General features: G+C 38.6%; 1 protein-coding gene across 2 annotated transcripts in view; it reads right to left on the minus strand.

Moving 5' to 3' along the window:
- The window catches only part of ABCB1 (ATP binding cassette subfamily B member 1), a 91,003-nt gene that overhangs the window by 23,733 nt on the left and 50,890 nt on the right, over positions 1-16,380 (minus strand). For both annotated transcript variants that reach the window (XM_010587292.3, XM_064289948.1), the window contains 11 exons: positions 14,264-14,435; positions 12,629-12,742; positions 12,370-12,480; positions 12,060-12,185; positions 11,737-11,940; positions 11,259-11,429; positions 8,497-8,658; positions 7,495-7,665; positions 6,823-6,969; positions 5,113-5,220; positions 1,836-1,913 (listed from right to left, as the gene is read on the minus strand). In XM_010587292.3, coding sequence (XP_010585594.1) covers positions 1,836-1,913; positions 5,113-5,220; positions 6,823-6,969; positions 7,495-7,665; positions 8,497-8,658; positions 11,259-11,429; positions 11,737-11,940; positions 12,060-12,185; positions 12,370-12,480; positions 12,629-12,742; positions 14,264-14,435 — 1,564 coding nt within the window. The remainder of the gene's footprint in view (positions 1-1,835; positions 1,914-5,112; positions 5,221-6,822; positions 6,970-7,494; positions 7,666-8,496; positions 8,659-11,258; positions 11,430-11,736; positions 11,941-12,059; positions 12,186-12,369; positions 12,481-12,628; positions 12,743-14,263; positions 14,436-16,380) is intronic.

Genomic DNA, 16,380 nt, shown 5'->3' on the forward strand with positions numbered 1-16,380 from the left:
CATTAAAAGCCAACTGTAAAGATTCCAAATTTCACTCTGAGAGAGATGGGTCACTTTCAAAAGGTTTAAGGCAAAGGAATGTGATCTAAGTTATATTTTAGAAGGATGACTGACTGCCGTGAGGTAAACATACTGGATTGGGGCAGTGAGACCAGTTAGGAGGCTACTGTGATATTATAATATTAAACAGAGAGCGAGAGAGAGAGGATCCAAGGGTGACTCCAAAGTTTTTGACTGGATAGAATGGAGCTACCATTTACTGACAAGGGGGAGACTGGGTAAGGAGTAAGTCTCGTAGGGAGGGGAGAATTGCAAATTCAGTAGTTCAATACCGGGAATGTTAAACTAAGACATGCTTATTAGACATCAAACAGAAAGGTTGAATAAGCAGTTTGATAACTACAGTTAGTTCATGGCAGAATAAATGAATTGAGTTAAAAACAAATCAACAAAAGCAATCTTGATTAAAATTTAGCATTCAACATAAAATAGTAATATCTTTGTAAAACCACATAATTTTTAAATACTAACAAGATTGTGAATTTGAAGTACAAATTTACGTCTGTTACAAAAATAACTATGGCCCTGAGAAGTTATCGGAAGTGGTGATTTGCATTTAAACAGTAGCTATTATTTTTCCCAGAAAATATTTAAGATAAAACAAAACACTATAATTTATTATAGCATGCATAAATTTGCTTTGTAATATATGTAAATATTTGTGGGGTGTGCCCTGTCTCCAGCCAGTAACTTCCTTGAAGACAGGGATCATTCATGTTTGAATGCCTTACAATATTTAGTACTTATTATGCCTTGCAAGCAGAAGGCAATTAATATATGTTTGCTGTACTTTATAATTTATGGAGATGGTCTTATACAAACCATTAGCTCAGCTCCTGAAGTATAATGGACCTAGGAATTGGCCTCAAGCCTGGTGGAGTAATGGGGCATTTGACCCTAGACCAAGGTTGACCTGGAGTTAAATGGAATCTCAGCTATAGTTTGACTGAGAATCCTAGGACAGGACCCCCATCAAATAGTGCCCTCTCACCCATCCGATTCAGTCCTGGCTCTGTCAACCACTACCTAGCAATTCCCATAAATATATCATCTTTTGGAGTGGTGGTAGTAGAAGTGGGAAAGGATTGAGGACCCAAAGGCAGCCGGGAAAGTATGAATGTCATCTAGAAGTCCTAACACAGCAAATTGATGCTTCTCAGCCAGGGTTCAAGTACCACTGGCATGCCTTGGGCACCCTTCTGCAGCTTCATTTTATTCAATAGCAAGTATTAGTGTAAAATGTGCGAGGCATTTCATTAATCATTATCAACTAGTAACGCTGTAGCTCGAAATAGTACATCAGCCTAGTCTAGCAAAGAAACTGGACAGTGAGGAAATGGGGGAAGCCAAAGGGATGTATTTTAATTTGTGTAAAGGGCACAGAGGGTATCCCTTGGTGGGAAGAAACAGTAGTGTCCTGGGTTTCCCAGGGGAAAAGAGAGAGAAGAAAGGCCCAAGAGAGATTAAAGATCCCTCCACCTCCTCTGCCTGTAGCTGCTGAGACCAAAACGCTGGAAGTGAATCTGCTCCAGTGGCTCCCTGTCTGTCTTGTAGCAATCCCATTCCCTATTCCCTGTGCTCACCACAGCAAACAGACAGCTGGCCTCTGAGCCTGCACCTGGGGGACTGGTCAGCTGTTCCTCTGAGATGACATTGGGGAAGGACCAGTACAAGGGTTCATGGCCTAAGGAACTTGACAATGCTCCCGCTGCCTGGTCCACAAGGCACAAATGGGGATCCCACACACCCCAGGACACACTCCTCAACAGACATACCTGTCTCAGCATGGAGTTGAAAACCATGTACCGGAGCCGCTTGGTGAGGATCTCTCCAGCTTTGCCAAACGTGAAGCCCTGTGAGAAAGAACACATCTCGCATGCTTTATTCAGCAGGATTTCAAGGGCTGGCTGCATTTCTATGACAGCACTGGTGGTGGAGCCAGAAGATGCCATTTTGGAGCTGCTACTTTTTTACTGCCACTCCTCTGTAAGCCGGTCAACTGAGATTTATTAGGAAATGTGTTTCCTTGTCCCTCCTCCTACTTATTAACCCAATGAACCAGAGTCCCTCATTCAGGAAACTGGAACTTTCCCCAAGAGGGGCATTCTAAGTAGATGGTGACATTATGTTTCATCCAAACCAGGACATGTTTGAGAATGAAAAGGGTTGGTACTAATAATGATACTAGGACCCAAGGTATAAAGGGAGACTCTTCTGGGCAAATAGGACTATATGGTCACCACAGCCATAAGGATGCAGAGAACAAAGATGTCTAATTCTTGGTTTTCAAGCTCAAAAAAAGCCAAAGACTAGGAGCAAAATAGGTTAGGGAAGAAGGCTTACTGAGCAAGAACTTCTGCATTGCCCCTTCCCATCCTGCAACAATATAATCTGCCTGGGAAAGAAGTTATAGGGTAAGAATATAGTAAAATGTGATTGTGGTCAACCTGTAACATGCTGCCACACTGTGCCACATCTGGGGAGGGAGGACAATGGAACCCCCATCTCACTGAGTTTGGGGATTTAGGAGTAGATAAAAGCAGTCCCCCCTTTCCTTCTGGAACTCTGAGGGGTAGTAGTTCATGGGTGAGGCCTGCCACAAAGTGGCATGAGGAGAGCAGAGTGGAAATGGCTGTATGCTGTACCAGAAGAGAAGAGCCCCGCAGATAAGCAGAGGAGGGCAACCATATCTTCTCTGTGCTCCCAAGTAATGTGTGGACATCAGTTGAGAGAGAGGGAAGAAACACATGCCAAGAATACAATGAAGAAAGAACTCACTCTTCTAAGTGGTCCTGTGGTCATGATGAAGGGGGATAGCTAGGTATAGACCATGTAACTAAAGGCCAGATGGAGCCATGGATCCCTCAGGTTGTCAGCATGAAGGTGTGGGGGCACACAATGTCCATAAACAACATTCTTCCACCCAATTCTGTAATGTTAAAAAACCCCTCTGCAAACATAGATGCCAATCCAGTGAGGAGGAAGGGGAAAAAAGCTTAGATTTTATTGAGGTTAATCCTGAATTACTAAAGTCATCAAGTCTACCTGGAAATGACCAGTTTAAGGTTTCTGCTATTAGGCTGAATGGAATGTGAAATATCTTGCCCACTACAGGAATACTACTATTGTTATTTTTATTCAGAGTTAGCCTTTATTAAATGCTTAGTCTGTACCAGATGCCATAGTTTACAAACATTATTTCATTAAGTCCTGATGACGACCCTATGAGGCAGAGACTATAATTGTCACTTTACAGAAGAAACTGAGATTAGAGAGGCTGATAAGTTGTTGAAGGCCACAGTCATTACTGTGGCAGAGTTGGAACCTGAATCTGGGCCTATGAGAATCCTAACCAGAATAAGGACCCAGAGCCTGAGCTTTTAATCACCCACTGGGCTCCCTCCCTATGTTTCCAAAAAGAGGGCTTAGGCATTCTAACATCTTGAGGCATTATGCCATCTCTACACTTCTGAGGTCCTATAATTCAGAACTTTTGTTCTCACTCCAGTTTGTTAGGTGAGCCAGCCTCCAGTCTCCCCAAATACCATCATGTCTATAAAGGTACTGTTTTAACTTCCTTTACTTCACTAATCCAAGGCTCCAAAGTTAAAGGCCCAGCTCAAAGTCTTCTTCCTTCTAAATTTCTAACCAACTTTAGCACTCAGCAATCTTCTTCTTCTCCAAACTGCGATAGCATTAATAATTGGTATAGCAATCTTATATATTATTATAGTGTCACGTATTATTCTATTAGGGTCATATTTTAATTCCTCAATGACACTTTAAGAATTTAGTGAAGAAAGGGTTCAGTCTTTTTTTTCTTTCACATCTACTATGTCCAGAATGTTTTGTCTATAAAAAAATTTAATACATGCTTACAAAATGTTAAATAAAGAGACCTATTCAGACCTATTATGTTGTGGTGATATTTGTGATATCAGCAAATAATTCATTCAGTTACTGAGTGACTGAGTGCTTACTATCTGCCTCTCACAGGCCTGGGCACTTGGTCACATTCTCTCTTTTAATCCTCACAACTACCCTAAAAGGCAGGTATCAGCATTTCTGTTTTACAGGTGAGAAAACTAAGGCTTAAACAATTTAACTTAATCAAGGACACAAAATTAGGAACTGGTGGAACTGGTACTTGGACCTAGGTCTAACACCAAAGACCATACTGCCTCATCTTATTAAACTTATAGCACTTAATTGATTAATTAGGCACTTAATTAATTAATCCCCTTGCAATTTCATTTCAGCCAGATAATATGCAGGCTTTAAACTCAGGCTCTTTACGAATGTTTCCTCTGGTTTTTGTTTGAGGGTTGACATTGCTCCATCATTAAAAGAGTTCTTTTTCTTTAGTGAAAGTTGAATGATAAATTCAATTTTTTTTTTTTTTAAACTCTGTGTGACTTACTTATGGGGTTGTTTGTTGTTGCTTTTAGAATACAGGAAGACATTTCTTTCAGTATTTAAATTGACTGGCAGTACTTATATCCGAACTATCCAAACTTCAAGGCTCACCCAAATCCCGTTTTTGAGTTCCAAGCTTTCATTCTCAGCCACTATATTAGGTCAAACACTTTGTTCCTTCTGACTTCAATAATATTTCCAATTGTGGGTAATGAGGGTGGAAAGGGGCAAGGAAGGGGGTCAGAGAAAGCAAAACATCTTTGCTTTAAATATGTCAAAAACACTTGGCTGCTAACAGCCAAGTCAATAGAAGAGCAATGCTACTAAAAAGCAACTTACATAACCAAAAACCAAACTCACTGTCATGGATTTGATTCCAACTCACAGTGACCTTATAGGTCAGAGTAGAACTGCCCCATAGGGTTCCCAAGGCTGTAAATCTTTTTGGAAGAAGATTGCCACATCTTTCTCCTGCAGAGTGGCTGATGGGTTCAAACTGCTGACCTTTGGGTTAGCAGTCGAGTGTTTTAACCACTGTGCCACCCAAGCTCTTGCAAATTATATAAATGCTTAAAAATTCCAGTTGAATAATAATGCATTTCTCAAGATGAATAAAGTGAAAATGTAGACATTTACCTGAAGGAAAAATGTAATAAAAGAAATAATTCCAAGGACTAGAAACAACAGTGAAAATAAGTTACTATTCTGTCGTTTTGTTTCATCATCATCAGGTCTTGTAAAAATCTGTAAGAAAATATTTAAAAGGTTTCAGTTCCATAACAGAAGAAACTATTCTGGGTCAGACCCATTGCCCACCTAGCACAGTGTTCAGGGGTCAAGACAGCCTTAGTGTAATGGGGTCAAGGCTGGCTTCCCTAATGCCAACCTCAAAGGTATATATATTTTGCCTTCCTTAGAAGCCAAGAATGAGTCTGTTGTTCATAAGCTGGATCCAGTACCTTTTCTGTTTGTACTCCTCTTGGAGGAATGAGTGCTACAAGTGCCATACCTACCATGCAAAGTAGAAATGAGAACACATACTTCCCTCTCCCTTTGGTGGGGAACTACGTTGTATGGCAATTTATTATATTACAATTTGGACATTTTGAACTGTCGTAAGGCATCTGCAGAAAATCTGCTGATGTGATTTTGTTGAATCAGAGATAAGTGGTCATCACTTAGCTTAGGCATTTCAGAAAGAAAGGAAGATCCTGGAGAAATATCCTTTGTAGGGTGGTGAGTTAAATAGCCAGTTGGGAACTACAGCCAGCTGACCTAGCCCCATAGATGGAAACCTTCGCAGAGATGGAGTTTTATTGTTGTTGTGTGCTGTCAAGTCGATTCCAAATCAGTGACCTTATAGGACAGGATAGAATGCTCCATAGGGTTTCTTAGGCTTTCCAAGGCTGTAATCTTTATGGGACCAGATTGCCACATCTTTCCCCCATGGAGTGGCTGGTGAGTTTGAACCGCCAACCTTTTGGTTAGCAGCTGAGCACTTTGCCATTGTGCCTTTTGGTTAGCAGCTGAACAGTGGTTAGTTTGCAGGGCTCCTTACATGGAGACCTTCCCAGAGGTGGGGAGAAGGGCTAATAGAATGTCTCCAGCTTGAGGATCACAGGGAATACCCACTCCATAGGAAAAGAAAACACACATCTTCATTCATAGTGGATCAAATCAGTCTTGTCACAAAGTCAGGTTGGAAGGTACTCAAAACATGACTGGGGAAGAGCTGCCTCAAAGTAGAAACCCGTTGCCCTCGAGTCAATTCCAACTCATAGCAACCCTGTAGGACAGAGTAGAATGGCCCTGTAGTTTCCAAGGAGCACCTGGTGGATCTGAACTGATGACCTTTTGGTTAGCAGCTATAGCACTTAACCACTATGCCACCAGGGTTTCCCCTGAAAGCAGAGTTGACCTTAATGATGTGCATGGAGTAGAGCTTTTGAGACCTTCATTTGCTGATGTGGCATGACTCAAAATGAGAAGAAACAGCTGCAAACATCCATTAATAATCAGGACATGGATGTACGAAGTATGAATCTAGGAAAAATGGAAGTCATCAAAAATGAAATGGGAAAGTCATCTAACCACTTTCACTGACAACTTCAAGGAGCTGGTTCCCAGGTCCCTAGGTTAAAAACCTATTGCCAGGACAAAAGGAGGTCCACAAAATTAGCTTTTCTGTCACAAACGAGACTTCTAGCTTTACATCTTCAAGCTGCCTAATTTCATATAAAGGCACATTATTTTTTTATGGTTTTGGTACACAGTCACAAATACAAATAGTTCATTCTTCAGTCAAAACTCACAAGTAAACCTAAACAAATGTACCCAAACGCTTACCCCAATAATCCTTGAAAATATTACTGAAAATGCTGGTTGCAAACCTCCATTTATAATGGCACAAAATACACCAACCACAAAATAAGGCCACTCAGTTATATTCAGCTTCAGGATCCTCCAAAAAGAAACTGGTGGTACATTTTCATCCTGGAAAACACAAAATATTACAATGGGATAATTAAAAAAAAAGAATTGATACTTAGTGGATTTTAAGATGTAAACATTTCTTCCATATGTACAAAAATTTGTAAATGAAAATATCCTATTCCTATTTCATTATCAGTTGATGGCTATTTAGATTCAAATAAAGGTACTGATGGATTCATTACTCCTTTATTTTTTAAGGAATAAGAGATGTTTCCACAAACATTTAACTCTTACTTGGCATTTGGAACACTACAATATTTCCAAGTAGGGACAAACAGAAATTTTGATATTTGAAGACCCACTGTAATCTCTTTACATTATAAATTGTAATTCTAAAATTCTGGCCCCAAAAAAATCTCACTCAGAAATTCTAAATTGATTCTGAATGTTGAGCTTTTGGTACATGGAATACTCTAGGGGGTAGGACAGGAGGATTCTGGACAACCCCTCCCATCTCCAGCCCACCATACTAGGGAACCACAGTGGCAGGGTTTAAGATGTAATACTCTACATCCTCTTCCATACCAGGGCCTCTTTTGTACTAAGCGTTCCGTCTTGGCCTTGTGGTGCACGGACACTCTTGTAAGTTGATCTTCTTCTTATTAGACTGGATCCTGAATCTTTTGGAGACATTTCCAAAGAATCACTTTCGGATTCATTAGTTGCACTTGCTACTTCAATTTCATTTCCTCTTGTCTAAAATAAACAAGAAAACTGGTTAGGCTCAGTTAGCCAATGAAAACCAATCAATGAACATCGGGTATCAAGAGGAAAATGATAATTTGTTTAAAAAATTACAAAAGGGATAAAGTTGAACTGCTATTTCTGTTTTGTGATATATTTGAAAACTAAAACCACTAAATGAGAAAGACATCCTATTAAATATGCTGAAATAACATGGCATTCATTCCATGTATCTCACCTAATCATTCTCTTTTTTGTTAGTGTTTGGCTCAATCACATTTGCTCTGGAAAATGCTGTCAACGATAATACGGTGGTGCATGCCACAACTGTGAGCTACATTTGTCCTTTTAAATTTTCTAATAGCCACATTAAAAAATGTGAAAAGGAAGGTAAAACTAATTTTAATTATATATTTTCTTTAACCCACTATATCTAAAATATTATCATTTTAACATGTATTCAATACAAAAATTATCAATGAGATATAGTACATTCTTTTTTTGTACTAAGTCTTTGGGATCCAGGGTATATTTTCCATTTACAGTATTTCAATTCAGATTAACCATGTTCAAGCGCTCAATATGTGGCCAGTGGCTACTGTATTAAAGCTAAGCTTTAAACCTTTTTTAACCTTTTCTTTAACTTTCTTGAATTATCCTTCTTTATTTTCCCTCCTCTCCAGAAAAATAAAATCTAAAAACATTGGTCTGCCTCTGCATCCTCCAAGTACTTTTTCCCACTTTTTAAGATAATGAAGTCCAGTAACATTTATTTAAAGCATTAAATACAGCAAAATCAGTTTATACCTGAGATAATTTTGGAAAGTGCGAGTTAAAGTATACCTGCATTGTGACAAGTTTGAAGTAAATGCCTTTCTCTTTCATGAGTTTAGTATGATTTCCTTCCTCCACAATGACCCCATCGTCAAAACCAGCGATGACATCAGCATTACGAACTGTAGACAAACGATGAGCTATCACAATGGTAGTTCGCCCTTTTCTGGCCTAAAGGGAGAGAAATTTAACTTTTGAAGAAATTAACAATTACATTAAAAAATCTGTTCATTCAACTTATATTTGTTGAACTTCAATGCTTTGGGCACTTTGAAACTGTCAAAGCTATAAAAGGTAGCCTCTAATTTCAGTAAAAGTACAGTTAATAATGGTTTATAAGGATGTTTTATTATAAGAACTCAAATATGATATTCACATATTATCTAAGCTTCTAAATATTTTCCTTAACTCCTATCAGCCTAAGTTTGTAGTAAAGCCAGGGGCTTATACCAACTAACACAACTCCACAGCCCAGGCACTGGCCAGTCAGAACAGACCTTGGCCAGTACACTGTCTGGTGAATACCAACTAGTGATCGGTCCTGGAGATCATAATGTCCTACCTCACAGGACTGTTTTAGATGAACAAGACAGATAATAAATGTGAGGCAGCAAAGTCCAGACTTCAATGTCACATTGATCTGGGTTCAAATCTTGGTTTTGCCATTTATGGACTCTAGGACTTATTCAAATCTTTTAACTTCTGTGAGGCTCAATTTCTTCTTGTGTAAAATACAGATAATAATAGTACTAACTTCATAGGATAGTTGTGATGACTGAATAAAACAGTGCACATAAAGTACTTAGCACTGTGACACATAATACGGGATCAATAACTGATAATTATTGCTAAGTGGAAGCATTATGGAAAAACAGAAGAGCTAGGTAAATGTTTTAAAATGTCCAATCTTACTTACATTTTAATATGAAACAGAGCTAACCATAACCAGAACTATACGGAGATTTTTTTTTACCTTTCTAAGTTTCCTAATGCTTTTGATTTTTTGTACTCGATATTTCTCTCCAGTAACTAGCAATAAAATTATCAAAACAACCAACCAACCAAACAAAAAAAGGTCTGTATCAGGATCAATATGAAAGATGGAAGTGGAAGATCCAGAGAAGAAAAAAATATATGTGAGAAAAATTAGGTGGCAGCAACTAGAAAATAGAGAATGGATCAATTCTTGGCTGTTTTAGAGAAAACGGGGACATGTGGAATTTCCCAACAAATTCACATTCTAAAGAAAAAGTATTTTTAAATAGAACATTTTAAAATTGTTTTTATTTATAATTCAATTGTAGAATAACACAGATCCACAAGCAATAAGAAAACACAGATATGAAATTATAGATAACCAAAATGAAGGAAAAAAAGGAAGCCATAATCCCATCTACCTCTATCTTGGTTCACAGAATGTTTAGTTACCCTGTTTTTTGTGCCCTCAACTATCTATTATGCACATTGACAGGAGGCTTAAAGGAATATACTATATTGTTTCATTACTAGAGAGGGAGAGAGTTGGAACTGATATGGGTTCATCCTTGAATTCTACTGTGAAATTTCAACTCAGCAATTTGCACCTTTGCTTCAAAGGTCTCCACGTTCCCCATTCTCAAAGAGGTAGGCCGGTTACCACATACGCCTGGAACCGAGCATAGAGTGCCTGGAAGAGAACAAGCACTCGAATCCTATCTGGTGAATGAGTCAAATGGGACTCAAAAATTGCAGCAACATCAAACTCTGCTGATAGTCAAGGACATTTCATGGCTCAGTGTCATGGATTGAATTGTGTCCCCCTATGTATCAATTTGGCTAGGCCATGATTCCCAGTATTGTGTGATTGTCTGCCATTTTGTCATATGATGTGATTTTCCTACATGTTGTAAATCCTATTTCTATGATGTTAATGAGATGGGATTAGTGGCAGTTATGTTAATGAGACAGGACTCAATCTACAAGATTAGATTGTATCTTAAACCAACCTCTTTTGAGATATAAAAGAGAGAAGTGAGCAGAGAGACATGGGGACCTTATACCACTAAGAAATAAGAGCCAGGAGAATAGCGCATCCTTTGGACCCAGGGTCACTGTGTTAAGAAGCTCCTCAACTAGGGAAGATTGATGACAAGGACCTTCCCCCCAGAGCCGACAGATGCAGAAAGCCTTCCCCTAGAGATGGCACCCTGAATTTGGACTTGTAGCCTCCTAGACTATGAGAGAATAAATTTCTCTTTGTTGAAGCCATTCACCTGTTGTATTTCTGTTACAGCAGCATTAGATAACTAAGACACTCAAGTTAGTTTCCAACATCTTAGGCTCTCTACCTCTCCTCTGGGAAGAATTTCTTACTTCTCACAATCTTCCCATGCATTCAGCATCTTGAAAATTAAATGTGAATGCCCAGATTTTATTTTTCTCTTGTTGATAATACTACAAACTCACAAAGTCTAAATAACAGGATTGTCCCTACAGTGTTTTCAAGATCATCATGAAGACCAGTTTTCCTTCAAGTTCTGCATTTATTATGTAATTTTAAAGATTTGCAAGTACCTTTAAATGAAAATTTATTCATCTCTACTTTAAAAAATACCAAAGAAATAAACAAATAGAAAAGATCCAAAGAGGCCTAATGCTTTTATTTTAATATCTAAAGGAATCACTTAGAAGTTATCAGAAATTTTCTTTTCTAAGACCAATATTAAGAGGAATTAACAGTGGAATATTCTTATGCTTATATATCAAGTCTTTTTGAACTGAGGCTCACAGACCTTATCCAGAGCCACCTGAACCACTGCTTCACTCTCCGTGTCCAAGGCTGACGTGGCCTCGTCAAGCAGGAGGATCTTGGGGTTTCGAATCAGGGCTCTAGCAATGGCAATTCTCTGTTTCTGTCCTCCACTAAGTTGAGCCCCTCTCTCCCCAACCAGGGTGTCAAATTTCTGCAACACAGAATACACAAGAAGATTTAGCAAAAGGACACGTTTCTCAGTTCACATTTTAAGATGGCAAGTAATCCTATAAACAACCCGTCTCACAGTGTCTTAAAACTCAGCAACAACCAACTCCAATTTTTAAAAAATGTCTACTACTAACTGATGCTGCTAGATCTTTAAAATCTGAAGTAATCTTGATTTCACTTCTTAGGAGTCCCTCCTATGTTAGGAGGTTTTGTCCTAACTTCCCATCTATTAAGCCAGCATTCTAGTCTTTGAACTGGTAGCATGATAAAGATCAAGGACAACTTACCTGAGGCAGTTTCATGATAAAGTCATAGGCATTGGCTTCCTTGACAGCTTTCTCAATTTCATCCATGGTGACATCTTCACGGCCATAGCGAATGTTTTCAGCTATTGTGGTGGCAAATAACACAGGTTCCTGATTCACCACACCAGTAATTTCTCGCAAATACCTTACATTTATGGTTCTAATGTCCTGTCCATCAATACTGACCTGAAATAAAAGGTGTTATTTCTATACATTTAGAGTTGAAATTACAATGTCAGAAATATCTGCAATAAAATGGTAACCATTAATTGCTGCAGCGTCTAGCTCAGCACAAGCCATCTCACCGTGCCCTCTGTGGGGTCATAGAGCCTCTGTATCAGCTGGACGGTGGTGCTTTTCCCACAGCCACTGTTCCCAACCAGGGCCACCGTCTGCCCACTCTGAACCTTCAGGTTGAGGCCCTTCAAGACCTACCACGACAAATGAGAAATAAACAAACATTAATGCAACGAACAGATACAGGGTCTATGAATTGGCAGTTTCATTTAATGCTAGGTTTAAATATGTATATTTTTATAGTCTTTTAAAGGAAAGAATGAGAAACTCTTTATCCAATACATTGTTTAATCATTGATTAATCATTTATTATTATACCTTAACTTCTTTTCGAGATGGGTAACTGAAGTGAACATTTTTGAATTCCAAATTTCCTTTAATATTATCTGGTTTATGCCCATTCTTTGAATAGCTGTCAATGCTTGGCTTCTACAAAGAACAAAAATTTAGAAGATTACTAGCTTACAATAACTGCTTTTAGTGACATTTTTGAGAGAGCTGGAGAAAATGATAAGAAAACCGATCCTCAACTGGAAAGACTTTTAGATGAATGGATAAACAACTATCCTAGACTTACATTATCAATGATCTTGAAGATTTCATAAGCTGCTCCTCTTGCATTTGCAAATGCTTCAATGCTTGGAGATGCCTGTCCAACACTAAAAGCTCCAATCAATACAGAAAAGAAAACCTGAGGACAGTGATAAGAAAACATCAAGTTACTTAGTCTTTAGTACAATCTTTTTGTTGTTGTTCTTCCTCTTCCTTCTTCTAACACGGCTAATTAAATTTAAAATGGCAAGGTAACGAATACTAGAAGCTAAAAAAAATAAGTGTTTAAATACTTTTCAGTTTAAAATGAAGGATCAGTCCTAACTGCTAAATGAAATCATAATGTAAGTTTTACAGAACCAACATATTATTTTTATATTATTTCAAAGGCTAAGAGTTTCGACTTAGACCATCAGCAAGGCAAGGTGGAAACAAATATTATAAGGAGAGAAGATCTGGATTGGCACTAGCTGGCTGCATGCCTTTAGGTAATTCTCCTAGAATCTCTGGATCTCGGTTTCTTCATTTGCAAAAATGGGCAAGATTCCATCTGTTCTCTCTCTATAGCAACTAAATGTGTCCAATAAGACAATGTATATGAGAATATTTTGTAAAATATAAAGCACACACATCTAAAGTATTCTTTCTCAAGTTAAGTCTTTTTTCACACACCACACTGTATACACTGAGGTTTGATAAGCAGGCTAATCACAGTGGCACACAGTTGGGATTTGAACCAAGTCGGTCTTATCCCAAATCCTGTGCTTTCTGGATATCTCCAGTTTGGGAGGCAGGTTTGAGTTCAGTGAATACTGGATTTAAAAGCTCTTACCTACATCACAGAATACATCTCTTATCAGAACACTGATTCACCTATAGCACCACTATCCTAATAAAAACTTTTTTCCAAAAGCCATTGCTAACTGAACAGCCTCGTAAATTTTGGATGAGGCAACAAAAGAAGCAATCATTACCTGGTTCCCAAGGAAATCTGGTTCCTGAGAAAGGGAACTGTTTTAAGTAACTAAACAAAATATAGTCTCTCGTTAGCTCGATACACTTGTGCTTGGCCTATACAAAAGGAATTGAGTGAAAAAAGGAAATGAAAAAGAAAAAATGTACTTTATTAGATCAAGATACATATTGAGCTTGGTTTGTGAGTTATTTCATTGTTTTTATATAGGAGAGGAGAGTGTCATAAGGCAAGCCTTCTGTGCTTGTAAAAAGATCTATAATGTAGAGAGCCTCTAAATAAGAGTATTCTTTTGGGAAGAGTACGGATTTATGCTTCTATAAATTTATGAGGTGATTAGCCATCATTCAACATAATCTGAAAAGAAGTTAATCTGTATATTTTGCCATTTGTTGTGAACAATAAATCAGAAAATTTAGCATAGAGTCTGGCACAAAAACAATGTCAACAAATGAGAGATGATTTTATGAAGACTGGTAACATTATTTAGGCTACAGGAGAATTTGTGCAAGAGATGTGCAAAAATGACAACAAACCTGGATGGGTGCACCTAACTTCCTTTCCACTTTTTAATCTAACACTGTAAGTCTCTCTGTATTATTCAAAAATATATTCTTCTGAAGTCAAGCCACTGCTACTCAATTTCATTACCATTTTAATAATGATCCATTTCTTAATATCACTTACAGTGAGTACTTGTCCAATAGAATATTCCTTTGAGATGACCAAAGTGGTCCCATACCAGAATGCCAGAGCATATGATGCATAGATCAGCAGGAAAGCAGCACCCATAGAAATGTTGGCTGTAATAGCTTTCTTTATCCCAATTCTTTTAGCTTCTTCTAAATTTTTGTTGTACCTAGAAGGAATAAAAATTATCACATATACTCATAAATTCTTATGAAAATGTGTCAATGTAAATACAAGGACACGCCAGGCCAGCATGATGGTTACTGAGTGCTTAGGATATGCCCAGCCCTGTAGTAAGTATATTACATGTATTTTCTCCTTTTGTCCTTACATCAACTTTTTTGTAGAAGAGGAAACTGAGAGTTTTAGAGATGGAGTAAAACTTCCTTCTTAGGCCTTTGCAATAGTGAAATAAGTGAAGAGATACTTAGCAAATTTCTGAACTTGTACTGTTTCATACACAAAAGCCACAAAAACAGTTGTGTCATTTATTAATAAAATGGAGATACAATTCTAGAACACGTTAAATATGAGTAAGTCATTTAACTCTCTGAGCCTTAAGGAAGCTTTGTAGACAGTTTGCTTCCTGTCTTGCCTCCCTCTGGGACTGCTGGAAGGACCAATGAGAAGATACTGTGTGAGAGCATTCTGAGAACTTTGAATCACTATGTAATACTTTTTATGTTTAAATAAACTAACATATCTTATCCCCATAGACCATAGACCATTTAAAAAATCACTGTCCTAAAATAATTATTTGGCTTAAAAATATAATTACCCATCATCATTTATCAGTGTCCTCCTTCCTTTGCCTCTCTACACATTGCCTATCTATCATTCCCTCTGTCAGTGTTTCCCAACATTTTTCATGTCATGGCTGTTCACTGCTGGAGTAAGGGGCTCTGGCTTAGCGGCATGGGCCACTTCTGGCTTTCCCAGTCACCTCAAGGTTGAGGGAATCAAAATCTCAGCACATCTATAACCCTGTAGCCCATTCACAGCAAAAGGCTCTGCCCTATGTCAGCCAAACTTGGATAACATCCATTAATACTTCTTAAATAGAATGAAGTACACAAAAGGTACCAAAAGCAAGCAAGCAAGCAAGCAAAAACAATGCTGAAGTCCACTGACAAGTTTTCTTGTCCAATTCTGATGACTAAAAGCTTATTTCCAATGAGAATTCAAGCACTTTTAACCTTTTGAGAGTAGTTAACTTCCGATGTTAAATCTAAAGGATACATTTTAGGTGAAGGGAAAGACAACACACAATACAGGAGAGGTTAGCACAACTGGACTAAACCAAAAGCAAAAAAGTTTCCTGAATAAACTGAATGCTTCGAAGGCCAGCATTGCAGGGGCAGGAGTTTGGGGACCATGGTTTCAGGGGACATCTAAGTCAATTGGCATAATAAAATCTATTAAGAAAACATTCTGCATCCCACTTTGGAGAGTGGCATCTGGCGTCTTAAACACTAGCAAGTGGCCATCTAAGACACATCAATTGGTCTCAACCCACGTGCAGCAAAGGACAATGAAGAACACCAAAGACACAAGGTAATTATGAGCCCAAGAGGCAGAAAGGGCCGCATAAACCAGAGACTACATCAGCCTGAGACCAGGACAACTAGATGGTGCCCAGCTACAACTGATGACTGCCCTGACAGGGAACACAACAGAGAACCCCTGAGGGAGCAGGAGAGCAGTGGGATGCAAATTCTCATAAAAAGACCAGACTTAATGGTCTGACTGAGACTAGAAGGACCCTGGAGGTCATGGTTCCCAGACCTTCTGTTAGACCAAGACAGGAGCCATTCCCAAAGCCAACTCTTCAGACAGGGATTGGGCTGGTTTATGGGATAGAAAATGATACTGGGGAGAATGAGCTTCTTGGATCAAGTGGACACATGAGACTATGTGGGCAGCTCCTGTCTGGAAGGGAGATAAAAGGGCAGAGGGGGTCAGAAGCTGGCTGAAAGGACATGAGGAATACAGGGTGGAGAGAAGGAGTGTGCTGTCTCTTTAGGGCGAGAACAACTAGGAGTACATAGCAGGGGGTATATAAGTTTTTGTATGAGAGACTGACTTGATGTGTAAACTTTCACTTGAAGCACAAT

The sequence above is a fragment of the Loxodonta africana genome, chromosome 8, assembly GCF_030014295.1.
Source record: "Loxodonta africana isolate mLoxAfr1 chromosome 8, mLoxAfr1.hap2, whole genome shotgun sequence".
NCBI classification, from domain to species: domain Eukaryota; kingdom Metazoa; phylum Chordata; class Mammalia; order Proboscidea; family Elephantidae; genus Loxodonta; species Loxodonta africana.